This window comes from Genypterus blacodes, unplaced genomic scaffold (assembly GCF_046128005.1).
Source record: "Genypterus blacodes isolate CSIRO-AG114 ecotype Tasmania unplaced genomic scaffold, CSIRO-AGI_Gbla_v1 ptg000008l_1, whole genome shotgun sequence".
Lineage (NCBI taxonomy): Eukaryota > Metazoa > Chordata > Actinopteri > Ophidiiformes > Ophidiidae > Genypterus > Genypterus blacodes.
Window position 1 is genome coordinate 4092284 of NW_027466822.1, and position 15770 is coordinate 4108053.

The 15770-nt window shown below is 40.1% G+C and overlaps 1 protein-coding gene across 2 annotated transcripts in view; it reads left to right on the plus strand.

The window, feature by feature from the left end:
• The window catches only part of itgb5 (integrin, beta 5), a 75025-nt gene extending 60442 nt beyond the window's left edge, over nucleotides 1–14583 (plus strand). The window contains exons 14-16 of one of the 2 annotated variants that reach the window (XM_076156795.1): nucleotides 7053–7172; nucleotides 7621–7787; nucleotides 8110–10329. In XM_076156795.1, the coding sequence (XP_076012910.1) occupies nucleotides 7053–7172; nucleotides 7621–7787; nucleotides 8110–8169 (347 nt within the window). In that variant the 3' untranslated portion in view covers nucleotides 8170–10329. Of the gene's footprint in view, nucleotides 1–7052; nucleotides 7173–7620; nucleotides 7788–8109; nucleotides 10330–13003 lie in introns of those variants that run through there. The other variant, XM_076156787.1, reaches the window with a different exon arrangement.
• The last annotated feature ends 1187 nt before the right edge of the window (nucleotides 14584–15770 follow it).

Consider the following 15770-nt stretch of genomic DNA (forward strand, 5'->3'; position numbering starts at 1 on the left):
CGATAAGCTTCTGCAATGTCACAAGATTTATTTCCGTCCAGTGTTGCATTAATTTTTCACTAAGATCTTGTATTGATGATGGGAGAGTCGGACCACTGCGCAAAGCCTTCTCCAGCACATCCCAAAGATTCTCAATGGGGTTAAGGTCTGGACTCTGTGGTGGCCAATCCATGTGTGAAAATGATGTCTCATGCTCCCTGAACCACTCTTTCACAATGTTAGCCCGATGAATCCTGGCATTGTCATCTTGGAATATACCTGTGCCATCAGGGAAGAAAAAAATCCATTGATGGAATAATCTGGTCATTCAGTATAGTCAGGTAGTCAGCTGACCTCATTCTTTGGGCACATAATGTTGCTGAACCTAGACCTGACCAACTGCAGCAGCCCCAGATCATAGCACTGCCCCACAGGCTTGTACAGTAGGAACTAGGCATGATGGGTGCATCACTTCATTTGCCTCTCTTCTTACCCTGATGCGCCCATTACTTCTTCCATTGCTCCTGAGTCCAATCTTTATGCTCCCTAGCAAATTGAAGCCTTTTTTTTCCGATTAGCCTCACTGATTAGTGGTTTTCTTAGGGCTACACAGCTGTTCAGTCCCACTCCCTTGAGTTCCCTTCGCATTGTGCGTGTGGAAATGCCTTTACTTTCACCATTAAACATAGCCCTGAGTTCCACTGTTGTTTTTCCGCGATTTGATTTCACCAAACGTTTAAGTGATCGCCTATTATGATCAGTTAGGATTTTTTTCCCACCACATTTCTTCCTCGAAGATGATGCTTCCCCACTATCTATCCAGTTTTTAATAATGCGTTGGACAGTTCTTAACCCAATTTTAGTCATTTCTGCAATCTCCTTAGATGTTTTCTCTGCTTGATGCATGCCAATGATTTGACCCTTCTCAAACAGACTAACATCTTTTCCACGACCACTGGATCTGTCTTTCGACATGGTTGTTTAAGAAATGATAAGCTACTCATTGCATCATTACATTACATTACATTACGATCATTTGGCAGACGCTTTTATCCAAAGCGACTTACATTACATTACCACCCTTCGCAGAGGGGGGAGGAATTGAGGGTTCGGTGCCTTGCTCAGGTGACTAACGTTGCTAATTCACAATGGCTAACTTGACAACAAACACCACCGTGAGCTGTCACTAGCCTGAGCTATGGTAGCCCATAAGTGATAAAAAAAGAAAGAAAAAGAAACGCTCAGGGCAACAACTCGAGCAACGACTCAGCAAAAAAGTGTGTTTGAGAAATAAGCGCGGGCCGCACTAACAAGTTTCCAAGTTTATTTGTCATGTGCACAGTAAAACACAGGTCATACTGAACATTGAAATTCTTTATGACATGACAACAACAGCAGCATATTGAAATTGAAATGAATGTGCAATAAAAAGACACCAAACTTTGATGTCAAGTAGGGGGCCACAAAATAACATAATAGCATGGGTCTCAAATCTGCGGGCCGCGGGTTTGAAACCCATGCTCTAGGGATTCATTAAACATCAATAGGAGTAGAGATGCAAGTTTATTAAGTAGAGGTGCAAGTTTAATTATGAATTTCTTAAAGAACTCTAATCCATCGGGGCCTGGAGCTTTATCAGTTCGATTGAGGAGTGTAATTCTGCAAGAGAATGTGAAGAATCCAGTGCTGGCGCAGTGTAGGCTTTGATGTTGGAATTTGAGATTGGCAAGGAACTGATTCATCTCTGTGGTGTCGGAAGAAAAAACGGACTTGTAAAGGGAGGAGTAGAATAACTTAAATGTGGTGTTTATTTCCACAGGGTCAGTAGTAGTGGTGTTAGCATCAATACCGATTTTGGGTATCAGCTGGGAGGTGGATTGTCATTTTAGCTAATGTGCCAATAGACAGCTGGCTTTATTGCTGTTTTCATAATAGTAGCTTGGGTTTGTAGTAGTAAACGCTCAATGTCATTGGTGGCGATAAGATCAAACTCGGTCTGTAGATTAAGATGTTTCTTATGAAGTTCTGGGGAAGGATCAGATGCGCACTGTTGGTCAAGAGAAGTGATGGCAGCTGAGAGTTGCCATCACTTCTCAAAACAATATGTTGGATTCATGTTATTGTGTAGTTAAAGCAGTGGTCTCCAACCTTTTTGCCTCTGAGATCTACTTTGACAAAATAAAAGTGTCCGAGAGCTCCTCATGTTTTACATTATTAGTAACATTTATCCACATGGCTAATTCTCCCCCCAACAAGCTGAATCAGGGTCTTCTGTGTGAACATTTACAAAATTTCGATATCCAATACTCACATTTTGTATCAAAATGCACTTCAATTCACACTAATGAATTCACATCATATTAATCTCAAAGAAAAGAAAACAATGTTATTACTGATTTAACTAATACTATTTCTATCATATTTCACATTTGTCTGTCCACATATCACTATCACAATTTCCCTTCACATTTCCTGTAATTCAGGGAATTCCCTGCAGTTCCCATAACATCTGTACTTCACATGCATTCAGTCTGTTCTGATGTAATGAGATGGCAGTGAGTGTGGTACTGTTTTCATGAGGAATTAAAATAGTTTTGGAATGTTCTTGCAGTGAAGCACGTTCTCTGGCGTACAGTTTTGGAATGTTTTTCTGTTTGGAAGAACATACAATGGATTGAGTGGACATGACAGCTTAATTCTGCAAATTCTGCATTCTGCCTTTATGTTGTCACAATTGTTAAAATGCATCCAAATGCTGCTTTTTTTCCAGCTGTCACTCATCCGCTTCTCCCTGCTTGATTTTATTGTAACGACCGATATTATTTGTACCTTCGTTCGTAGGTCTTCTTCTTTGGGTCAGTGTCAAGCAAGGCACGGGACTACTTCTCCTTCTTTAATCCTTTATTAACTCTCCATTAACAGTGCTCCAACACAACATCCCGACTCATCCCTCACGCCACTCTCCTCTCTCGTCCTTTGCCTAAATCACTCCCCAATCCAAGCACTCTACAATTAATGGTCCTATGGCGGATAACTATTCCCTTATAAATGTATAACAAACTAAAATAAATATTGAAAATTAGAATATTATCAAAGATGTACAACTCAATAAATGATCAATTATGTCACGTGAATTGGTCGAACAGCACAACATCAGTTCAAACGTCCTCCAGACTTCTATGTGTTCATGGCACGGAGATGACCAACCTATCATTCTGTCTTGTTTTAAGTTGCTGAAAAAATAAAAAAGTTAGTTTGTGTGTGTGTGTCCAGCTCTTAGATGAGTCTGTGTTTGTGTGGATTTGAGTGTGTGTGTGTGACAGTCTCTGTGTGTGTGTGTGTGTGTGTGTGTGTGTGTGTGTGTGTGTGTGTGTGTGTGTGAGAGAGAGGGCCCTTGGTGGGTGAAGTGTTAAAAGCCTTTGTCTTGAAGCTCATGTAGTTCTAGTCATATGTATGTTTTCTGGGCCTCCCATGGTGATCAGTTCTCTGGGCTTTGTGTATTAGGCTCAGATGGTTGGAGCCAATATTCTGATTGTGTGTGGATTTGAGTGTGTGTATGTGTGTGTGTGACAGTCTCTGTGTTTGTGTGTGTGTGTGAGAGGGAGCCCTTGGTGGGTGAAGTGTTAAAAGCCTTTGTCTTGAAGCTCATGTGGTTCTAGTCATATGTATGTTTTCTGGGCCTCCCATGGTGATCAGTTCTCTGGGCTTTGTGTATTAGGCTCAGATGGTTGGAGCCAGTATTCTGATTGTGAATGTAACCTTATGTTGACCATATAATTCCCTATAGTATTTATAATAGATAGATATATGTATATTTCACATCTTACAACATCATCCCGCAGGGGCTATACTAAATTATTGAACACTAAATTTGGGGTGTGCTTCATAATTTAAGCTGGGATCTGCCGGTCTGCCGAGGGGATTATGATCACAGTATAATTATTTATATGCTGTCAACAGAAGAGCCATAATTGTCTCGCGGGCCGGTTAAAACAGCCGGAGGTTCCCCACCCCTGCTTTAGAGGAAGGAATTCAGGGGATAATTCTGCAGAAGAATCTCAAGCAAGTGTCCTACTCCATTGGTAGCTCAATATACTGTATTATCAATCAAAGTCAGCTACATTGAAATATCTAAATATTCTAAAAAGTACTACATTTTACGATGATTAAATGATGAATTTCACTTGTATATAGTGGCATATATAAGCAAGTGGTATTGAATGGCACATTTTAAACGGAGCTGTGACTCATATAAAGAATCAGTCCAAATTATTATGAGTATGAAAGTATGAGATAAACTCAAATCATTCAATTTCATGTAGATCAAACAAATGGTGGGATCCAAGCTGGTGGTGAACTAAGATTCAAGACTACATCATCATTAGAAATTTTCATTGGTACAATTGAAATTGACAATGTTTCAAGTAAATCAGTGTCATTCATCATCCCCCCCCTTTCGACACTTGGTCCTTGCTGTGTGTCAATTTGGCATAAGGAAAGAACAGATATTTCAGCAAACATTGTATATCATCTGGTCCATAACAAAACATTATTAATGACTTTAGAACTTGCTTTCTTCCAGATGGCTCTCTCAACCTGAGTCGCTCTGGCTTGCAATTTCTGTTAATCAACTGGGGGAGTTAATTTTGAGTCAGAAACACATCTCTTGTTTTCTGGAGTTTCCCTTTGCAAGGTTGTTTGTGTGCCTCAGACTTGCATATTTATTGATTGTGTTGATGTTATCAGTTTTTCCTTTTGCATATCTACATGCTTCTGTCAATGCAACCAATTCTGCTGTGCAGAATGATTGGATGGGAGCGGTTTAGCTATGATTGTGAACCTTCCGCAAACATAGTGGGGACAGTTTGGATGTCCCGCTGCCACTGAGCCAATTCAAACTACACTCTCTGTCACCCCCCATGTTCTTGCATCAACACTGCGGTCATGTAGCCCTCTGCTTTCATCAATGGTCTGTTGCAATCTGGGAGGCCCAACGTCATCTGGCTGGCCAGCATCTCTGATTTTTTTAAATGGAAAAATTGGTGTTGGACAGGGGATTTTTCACTTAATCACTCCAGCCTCTGTGGTTTCTTTTACAGTAGATAATGATTTTGGCATGGCCTATAAAAACATGTCGACATGTAGACACACACCCCCTGCAGTCAATGTACGGCAGATATGGCAGAGGAAGGTTCAGTGGACCCCATCCTCCGACGCCACTGCTGAGGTCTGGGTACAGCCGTTGTGGTGCCTCTGAAGCGCTTGACTGCTCCCCTTCTCTCAGTTGAAGTTAGTGTTTCTGTCTCTACCTTGCATTTTCTGTCCAGGACATGTGCTTTATGTAACCACCATCAAGTATATGCTCTCCAATTTGGCTCAAATGGCTTTGTTTTAATTTTGCCACACTGAATTTGAGGTCTGCATCTCTTGCATGGTGATGCATTCTTCCTCTTTCGCCTCTAATTTTGTTCCCAAGATTTAAGTTCAGTTTTAAGCTATAACTACCAGTACTTGGAAATTCAAATTCCTGAATCCAAATGCTGAATTTTTTTAGCCTTTTTTTTATTGGAATTAATTTAATGCACTTTAAGGTGGAGATTTACAAGACCTTGGAGTTATACTATTTTGGGTGAGGAGATTAGTTGTTTTTCTTTTATTATTATTATTATTATTATTATTATTATTATTATTATTATTATTATCATTTTCCTTTAGAGAATCTATATCTCCTAGTACTTTCAAAATGTACCTGGTATTATTATGTTTTAAATCAAGGGTCGCCAACACGTCGCTCGCGAGCTACCGGTGGCTCCGAACCCGGTTCTGAGTAGCTTGCCTAAGGTTCAAAGAATACGTACATTTGACAACACAACGTCACTTGGTAAAGCTGTTCAAATTTCTATCCAATCAAATTCACAAACATTCCGCCCCCTTTTGTCACAAAACGATTATTAACCGTTCAGCTGTCAGTCCAACAAATGATGCTGCTGTCAAGTTTGGTTACGTGACACCGTAGCATTCGGCTCCAAGTGCACGCAGGATTTGACGATGACCGCCCAGATAAAAGGCATTATTTAAGTCTAAAATCCTGTGAGGAGGCCTCTTCACTCCTGCCCTCTAGGTGGTGTACTCCACCCACTAAGCTAACTAACTCTGTCTGCTCATGTAGCTCACATGTGCCACATCAAAGCAAGGGACCTGAAGATTGAAGTCTAAGATCACAGACTGGATTCCACTGTGTTTGAGTTTTTATTTTCTTCACCCTTTATGTCTCCTACAACCTGGCATAACAGGACTGATTGTTGTGAGCAGATTTTAAGATTATTTCTTTTTGACCCAGCATGGCCTTGGTCCAGATCAGAGGTGTCTCATAGCATTCCCTGCTAGTTCAGCCATGTGACTGCATTTAATGGACTCCATATGTACTTTCCTGATAGCTTGTGCATGAAATAGTGGAGGAGCTGGTGGGAGATAAACACAGGGAGGATTGGACCAGGGTAGCCTGACTTCTTTGGTGAAGACTGATTGAAAAGGCCTCAGTCATGGAATTATTTTATCGGTAGACAATGTTTTTCTTAAACTTTTTCTTAAGATGAGCTTACTTCTGTGTTTTTCCATCTTCTCAATGGTTCTATCTTTGTCTTCCTGAATCTGTCTACATGCTTTATATTAGTATTGATGGACAATGATAATGATAAAAAAAAACACAGCTTGTATGTACAGTATGTTTTGTAGGTTTAAAAAAATAATATTTTCATCTGGATGAAAATCAAGTAATACAATCTTGTTAGATTGTTGTCCAGTGGGGGAATTTATATCACAAACACACAACATTCAAAGGTCATGGGGAATTCTGTTATGCTTCAGCAGGTCATTGTGGTCAATGAAGGGGACTTTAACATGGTAGCAGGTTTGTCCTATTATATAATTTATGTTTTTACATTTTTTTTTTTCTTTTATAACATGATTAAGAACAAGGTTAAAGGGCCCTAACAGTCTTATACCTAACAAAATTACTTTCTATACCACATTGTGTTTGTTTATCTTCTGTCTTTTCCTGTTTTCCTTTCAAGAAACGGACGAGCCCAGCGCAGTTCTTTGTGTGTATAAGACTGACAATGATTGTGTCATGAAGTTCACATACTCTGAGCATGCCAGTGGACAGTCTGTCCTCACAGCTCTGAAAGAACCAGGTCAGTGCAACATGGAATCTCCAGCTCCATTTATGCCTTTTTCATAAACCAAACTTCCATTATGCATTTATCAGCAAGGTTCGAAACTTGAACATCATGAAATGTGATTTTCCTATGCTTAATGTCATCATTGCTGAAAGACAAATTTTACTGGTGGATTCATGTCGTGTGCCTTTGTGTGAAATCTGTATAACTTTTTATCTAATTTTAGCAGATTCTTTGGTGGCAATGAGGCAAATCAAACTACTTACAGAGATGTTGAACAAAGGCTGCTTGGAAATAGGGTGTCACAATTAATCACCAACTAACTTTCAAAGAACTTGTTGCTTCAGTCTGTGGGTCAAGTACCGTAGATAAGCCTGGTACAACATCAGGTAGAAATGCTACCTTTGTTTTTAAGATGAGGATCAGATTCCAGCATGTCTAACATTCCATCTCCTCTCCCCAGAGTGTGTTGGAGGGCCCGACCCCCTGATGGTACTTTTGGCAGTAGTGGGCAGTATCCTGTTGGTTGGTGTTGTACTGCTGGCTGCATGGAAGCTAGTTATCACCATACATGATCGGCAAGAATTTGCACGCTTCCAGAGCGCACGTTCACGTGCCCGATACGAGATGGTAAGAATCTGCTCAAAATGTGTGGGATAAATTTATAACAAATTTGTATTTAGTGCTTTCCAATATAGTACTGCAGAAATAGGCAACTGGCTGGTCATGTAAGAGTATTTACAATTTATACAACTTTTACAACATACACGTGAGGTATATATGATATACAGCTATGTGTTGTGCGAGATGTTGTAAAAGCGATTGTGAAATGATAGGGGGGTGTGAAATGGGGTTATAGACCTCAAGTCCCTATGTCCCTACTGTTCATCCCCGACCCGGGGTAAATTTTTTGGAGAGTCCATAGGATGAAAGGATTTCCTGTTGCGTTCAGGTACATCTGAGAGAAATGAGTCCTAAACTGTATGAGGCCAGCACCTGGTGGAGAGAGTGAGAGTCATTGTCAATGATGCTACGCAGATTGCGCAGCATCCTCCTCTCTGACACCTGCGCCAACGAATCCAGTTCCCCCCCCAGGATGGAACCAGCCCTCTTACAATCTTTTTGATCCTGTTGGTGTGTGCTGACCTCACCCTGCTGCCCCAGCACAACAGCAAAGGTTACCACAGACTGGTAGAACATCCTCAGCATAGTGCTGCATACTTTGAAGGACCGGAGCCTCCTCAGGAAGTAGAGTCGGCTCTGGCCCTTCTTCTACACTGCCTCAGTGTTCTTTGTCCAGTCCAGTTTGTTGTCCAAGTAGAAACCTAGGTATGTGTATACCTGCATTCAGTCTTCAGTCACCACCTTGATGGACAGTCACAAATTGGCAAGAAAGTTACCCTAAAGCTGATTGATTTCTTAATTTTGGCCTGTGTAAATATAGCATGAGCATATTGCTCCTACGCACCAAAATATGTCTCGACTAAACCACAAAGCCCAAAAATAAGCAATGAAAAGCAATAAACACTGTGGTGTCACAGTGTGAACTTGACAGCCCTAAGTGACAACTAGGTTTATTCTCACACACAAATATCTGAAGAATGCTCTTACAGCTTGTGGATACCCAACTGGTCCTTTCTGAAAACATCCACGAGAACTTGAGGGAACACCAGCACTGTGAGTGAAAAGGAGAAGAAGAAAATGTGCAAAAACATGGCATTCCATATGTGTCTGGAGAATCTCAGAAACTCAAGAGGATCTTCAACAAACACCATAGAACACAGGAACCATATTGAAAAGTGTGGTCTTGTGTTTCCTTGTGCATTGTGTTTTGCCCATGTTATGCACTTTTGTAAAGCCATATGCTGTGAATATTTTTGATATAATTGATAACAATAATATTTGCGTTTACCATACCATTCCCCCTGTTGAGACATGGCTCAGCCCATGGCTCAATAGAGCTGCATAGAAAAACGAATGCGGAATTTCCAAAATAAAACAAATCTAATTTGTTTATATTGGTTGTTAAAATGGAAATCATAAGAAATAAAAACCCACATTTCCAAACAATGTTGCCAAAACAAAGAGTGAATGAAGTGAATGCAACAACTTTTGTGAACAGAACTTTGATCATAGCTGGAAATGACAGACCTCTGCTCTTAAAACCAAGAAGGAATTTGAAAGGACTTTTATACACGTGGAGTCTCAGTGGGTTGATCATTGATACCTGAACGTAGATGCAGATGCTACCTGCATCAGTTTTTGCTTTAGTTTTTTTCAATTGCATCTCTAATTTTTGGGGGCTTATTTTCACATTATTTCATTCTCAAATCTGAATCTGAAAAGAGAGATTGGACTGGAGTACATCAACCGTCACAGGCACCCCTGCTTTTCCACAAAGCCACTTGACCCCATTGGAAAATGTATTGCAAAAAGTAAACCAATATTACATTATGATACAGTGCAAACATCAGTGTCAGTGTCCATTGAAGCAAAGTTGCGTGTCTGTCACGTCGGGGGATAGAAAAGTACTATTGCAAAACAAAATAATAACAATAAAACAACCAAAATACATGATAATTAAGAAAGTACTATTAGGTGTGCATGGGTGTGTTATAAATAAGCACTGTGAGGGCCCTCTTACTTCCACATAGGTGGGGACCCAGCTGCGGCAGAAATAAGTCATGTTGAGGAATGACATCATCTGTTTCTTCGTTTGGGGTTTTGATTTGGGGCTTTGTTGAAATATGTACATCCACTGTATAAAACTTAATTCATAAATACATTTTAGGTATAAATTTGAAAAATAAAAACCTAAATCAATCAGCTACTCTCCTTTTACAATGCCTGTCTGCCTGATTTTGAACCCTCATATATTTGGTGGTAGACAGCAAAAAATCAAAGGCACAGCAATAAAATCATTTGAGAAAAGTTTCTCTGCAGATTTCTGGAAGTCACATCACTAAAATAGCTGCTTGTAAAAAAGCAGTTTTTCAGTTTTCATCTAAATGTTAGATTATAGCCTAAATATTTTACTGTGGGCTTCCACCGCGGTAATTTCTCTCTGCTTACCTGATGCCCTTGCTCCGCATTAGAATGTCAACATAGCTACAGTATCAGTTCTGCAGTCCCCCCCGTTACAAGTTTTCCAACATCCAACCACCTGTCTGTTTCGCATCAGGTGTGTGTGAGTGCTGTTTGTCGAAATTGAAAAAAATAGTTTTCATAGCCTAAATCTGGTCCTGATGTATATTAGAAATACACAGTGCAATGCAAATCTTCTGGTTTTGTCAATTGTGCTTGAGGTGGCACCCTTTGTTTAGGTTTTTTCATTAAATCAGTGGTTACAGACCCAGGTCCTGTTGTGGACAGGTCAAAGCTGTATCAATAATGTGCTGGGCCTATCCCCTCTATGACCATAATAGTTGTCATGTGTTGTGCCCTCATGCCATCCTCCGTTGGCACAGTTGCTATGCCCAATATTTGCATCAGATCTCTGCCCAAAATGTTACAAGGGCAAACCTTGAAATCACTTGTGTTTTAGCTCTCGCCTCTGTTTCTGGATCCATTATTTCTATTTCTTCTGATACATCTCCCCTATGTACCAGACCATTTGCTGCTTTTTTTTCTTTTTCTTTTTTTTTTAAAAGATCCCACCTCCCGAAGGTTAAACATGACCTACATCGTCAGAATCGATTACAGTTCTTGATGCACCAGAGTCACATAGAAATTAAACCCTTTGTCCTCCCACTACTAAGGTTGCTTCAGGTTTTGCTTGATCTTTTCCTATGTGTGCTTTCTCAACCTCAGTTCTTACTTCCTCTTTTCTCTCCCCTCTCTCTTTCCCTAGTCGCATCCCCTCAGCATGCTGATCATGTAGGGGTGAAAGTTCTTACTTCCTCTTTTCTCTCCCCTCTCTCTTTCCCTAGTCGCATCCCCTCAGCATGCTGATCATGTAGGGGAGAATTCTGTCTCCTACCCTGTCTGTCCCTGCGGTGCCTGCAATCTCGTGCCCAATGTCCTTTCTTCCCACAGAAACAGCATTCATCTCCTGTGCGGTCCCGCCCTTGGCGACCGTCTCTTCCACCTCTACCTCGGCATCCACCTCCCCCTTGGCCACGTCCTCGTCCTCTCTGGCCATCTGTACCATCATTCACAACGTACACTGTCACAAAGTACACCGAAGCTCCTTCTCCTAGAGTGCCATCCATATTTCTTAACAGCAATGATAAAATTCCTCACACAGTTTTAAAACATATTGCCTGTAATTGACAGACAAACGTGAAACATGAATCATACAAATCCACAGCACTGCAGGTTTCTTTAGATAATTCAGCATTTTTCAGAAGTTCCTTGAGCTCTGTGTTCTTGACGTCCAGACGGAGTGGTTTATTTTCGGTAGTCTTCTTACACAGACTATGAACTTTAGGTTAGCCACCACTCACACCTCACTGATTCAACAGATCTCGGCGGAGTGCCCTTCTTCCCACAAACCTTTAAATTTGCCTCCACTCATACCTCACTGATATACCAGATCTCGGCGGAGTGCTCTTCTTCGGTTTTCTTTTCTTTCTTTGTTTCTCTTTTTTTTTTATATACACAGACAAACAATGGAAACTGTTCTCACCCAATAGCCGTCAGTCCTGGTCTTTTTCCCACGAGTTGCCTTCAGGATTCCGCCACTCTCCACCATCCAGTGGTGTTTTTTTTCTGGCCTCACTAAAATTCAACAATTCAAGTTGGGGGGCTTTGTTTCAGGAGTCCCTAGACTCCCCTGTGCACAGATTCAGCTCCAGTCCTGGATGGTGGGAAAGATGTTGGAATCTGGTTCAAAGGACCAAGTTGTCAGGGAAATTATTTCAGACTTGCCAGGCCACTTGGTTGAAGACAGCTTTATTCTTGCTGCAGCAAGGAACCCAGTCAGTTACATTGATACAGTCATCAAATGCAGTCTGAGTCGGCTGATCTTCGATAGCTACTACATAGATACTTATAGAGAAAAATGCCCCTCCTCATATGACAAAGTATGTCCATCAGTACTTGTCCATTCCAGCAGCACCTCTCTATCTCACGGCCAGACAGATTAAGAGTCGACATAACAACAAGGTCAACAGGAAAATACCATTCTTGTTGAATGTTGGGACTACCAGCAGGAATACCAGCGTACTATAATCCCTTCTTCCTTGAGGAGATACAGCATGGCCTCTTTGTTTATTCAGTATAATAACATTTTTCTGAGTTAACCTGTGGTTTTCATCCCACACACACACTGAGAGAGTATTATTATTATTAAGTTTGTCAGTGTATGTGACAGCCCTGACAAACTAACTAACAAAAGCTGGATGAAGAAGTAAACCATAACCCGGCACAGGTGTGTTATAAACTGGCCATCAGAACACTCTGTGAGCACAGGAGCGGTACAGTACCTGTGACGCACCAAGGTTTGTGCCTGAAAGAGAGGCTGTTTTGCCATATTCAAGACCAGATCAAAGTATACTATTTCAATAAACTGACCAATCAACTGAGAGAGTACCTACATCAAATTTATTGAGAACTAACACACTTTAAAAACATCACCCCTCCAACATGCAAATAAGGACATACTGTAACTCTATTAACAGATGCTGGTAACAGATCTTTTTGAATGAGGAAGCATGTTTGCATGGTGCCATTTGCCCTTACTGTGACAGTATTATATAATATTATAATTATTAATGATATTTTTGTGTAGTTTTTTTTTTTTTACATTCGAGCTGCATTTGGATGGAAACAGCCCAACTTTGCTGTTGTAGCCACAACATGATTAATTTTTTTCTCTTCATTGTCTCTTTCACCCTCCTTTCCAGGCCTCCAACCCTTTGTACAAACAGCCCATCTCCACCCACTTGGTAGAGACAGATTTTAACATGTATGGCAAGTCCTACAACGGAGGACCCCACTGATCCCTCACCAAAGGGCACGGCCGGACCGGTCCAACTATAACAGATCCCTCAAGAGGGCCAACATGGATACTGGACTAAACTAAATCACCCCTTTTGCATGGTCTGATATGGAAAATAATGAAATGAACTCAACTGTGCCATAATGGCCTCTTTTTTTTTCTGGAAGAGAAACTAGCTACGACCCAGACGACTTCTCCTGTCATCAGGATTTTTTGCTGATAGTAATAGTCTTTCTCTCAGCAAAGAAGCAATGATACATGAACCGCAGGGGCTTCTTTTGAAAGACTGGAAGGATACAATTACTGATGAGTTTTTCTCCAATAACAAGCTGGCTGTAACTCCCTGCATAGAAAACATAAATCCTACCACATTAAACGTAGTGTTCATTGTTCACTGCCTTATGTTTGTATATTCTTATGAAAATGCCTTTCTCACTCTAAGCTGTAAGTCTGATATGACCTCTCTCAACAAGGGGACTATCACACAGCATCAGGCACGTATTTGTGAAGGTGGCTATGATGACATTGTGGTACTTCTAACATTTACCAAGCAATAGACAGCTTACCTTCATTTTGCACAGAAAATGTTAGAAGTCAAGTTTTACAAACAATTTTCATTCTATTTTATGGTGTGTAATGTGTGCTGTTCTATGCTCCAGCTGCACTCCCTTCTCTTTATCTTAGTTTTTGGTTACCAACTCTATCTGAAGTGCACCCTCCTGGCAGTCAGAAATGCGTTGAATTAGCAAGAAGATATTTTTCCATTTATTATGAGTGGGTATGTACAGTAGATTACTTTTAATTTAAATGATAGGGAGCCCCAGTTTTAGCCACTCATTTTATTGTTTTTACATATAGGATATTCACATGTGAGTCAAAGATTAAACCTCCTGTTTTTCCAAAGAAAAGCACATAAGCTGGAAAATATTCAGTTTGCCCTACTAAAAGGAAAGCAACTCTATCATGTCACAACAAACACACAACAAAGATGGCAAGTGGATGTGGCATATGCACCTATCATTTCTGGAAAATGTGAATCATTATATATTGAGAGATCAAACCATAAAAAGTAAGAATAATACAGATAAATATAACTGATATGTAAACTCAAATTTGATGATTAAGATGTATCACGCTTTGACCATTTTTGACCGAATAAAGTTGCCTGTTATTGAATTGGTTAAACATTACAAATTCTTTTCATCCAAGTTTTAAGGTGACAGCAAATTGCCATTTTCTTCATTTCATTTAGAGTCTATTTTTGAAAGGCTGCAGTGCTTCAATATGCAAAGAACACATTTATCCATTTCTATGCTCCCTTGCTTTATAGGGCCCTTCTGTCATTGGGCTGACTCGGTTGCTATGATATGGCAGATGCCGGCCAACACTCGCTGGCTAGCCTTTTATTTTGTGGTTGTGTCTAACTGGGAATGTGACATGTAATTTTTTTTATTTTTGACAAGACAATAAAATGAGGGAAAAGAACAAAAATAGCTTCAAACATTTTCTTACAAATAAATTGTGTTCAGTTTGTGACTTATATAAACTTGATCCGAAACCAATATGGGAAAGGTGGAACAATTGAACAGCCTCAAAAGATGATGATCATGATTAGTCTACCACAGCATTCCCACAGGAAGAATGGACATCACTACTGCTCATTTATGTGATATTGCAGACAGACTAAGAACAATAACTTCATGCCAAATACATATGGGTGTCTTATTTTTGGCCCAGTCATACACTGACACACTCTGTGTACAAAGGCAACGGTAAAGCTAGTATTATGATTTTGAGGTATATACGTACATCTACTACATCTGACAGTACCTTTGCAGGGCCATGTTTTGTTTGTTGTGTGATCAGACTGTTAGGATGGTCTGACACGTTCCTCCTCTGCTGCTGTAATTTAGACCTCGAAGGTCTAAGACCCCTCTCCAGTATCATGATGACCCCATCCATTATGGCAGGGGAGTTTTAGTTCTGGGCCAGATTCAGCACAATTTAAACTCAAGTCGGCCAGATTAGTAATATCATAGCATAATATCCTATAAATGGACTACTCCAAGTTGTCCCTTTGTTTTAGTGAAAAGAGGTGAAAGGTTCATATTGCAAACGTTTACTTTTATTTAACTATCTTTTTTCAAAACATATTATAAACAACCTGAAATTTCTTAAGTAAAACAAGTGCAATTTCAACAATTAACAATAATAACAATATAGTATATATAAAACAACTTGTCGAGATCTAGAAATTATTTTAAATGTACATACATTTCCACATCTGTGTAGTAACTGAACTGAACTGAAGTCACTCACTATCCATGGCTAATTTCAAAAAAAGTCTCAGAAGAACAGAGAGTTTAACTCTGCTGGACAGTTACAGGAGAGAAATAATTATAACAAATAATAATGTGCTTTCTATATGGAGATGAATTAAAGATAAATTATTATAAATAACAGAAGTAAAAGGCAAAATGTTCAAAGACATTTGCAGAACACACACGCAGCATTTACTGAAAAGTACCAAGCTGGAAATGAACGTAAAAGAGCAATTTGGATACTGCTGTGGAAAGCTGGGGAAAGGAAATTGATCAAGAACTTCGATTCGAGAAGATCGTAAGGCACAGGAAGCCGTTCACAGACGGAGATTACACGAAACGATCATTTAC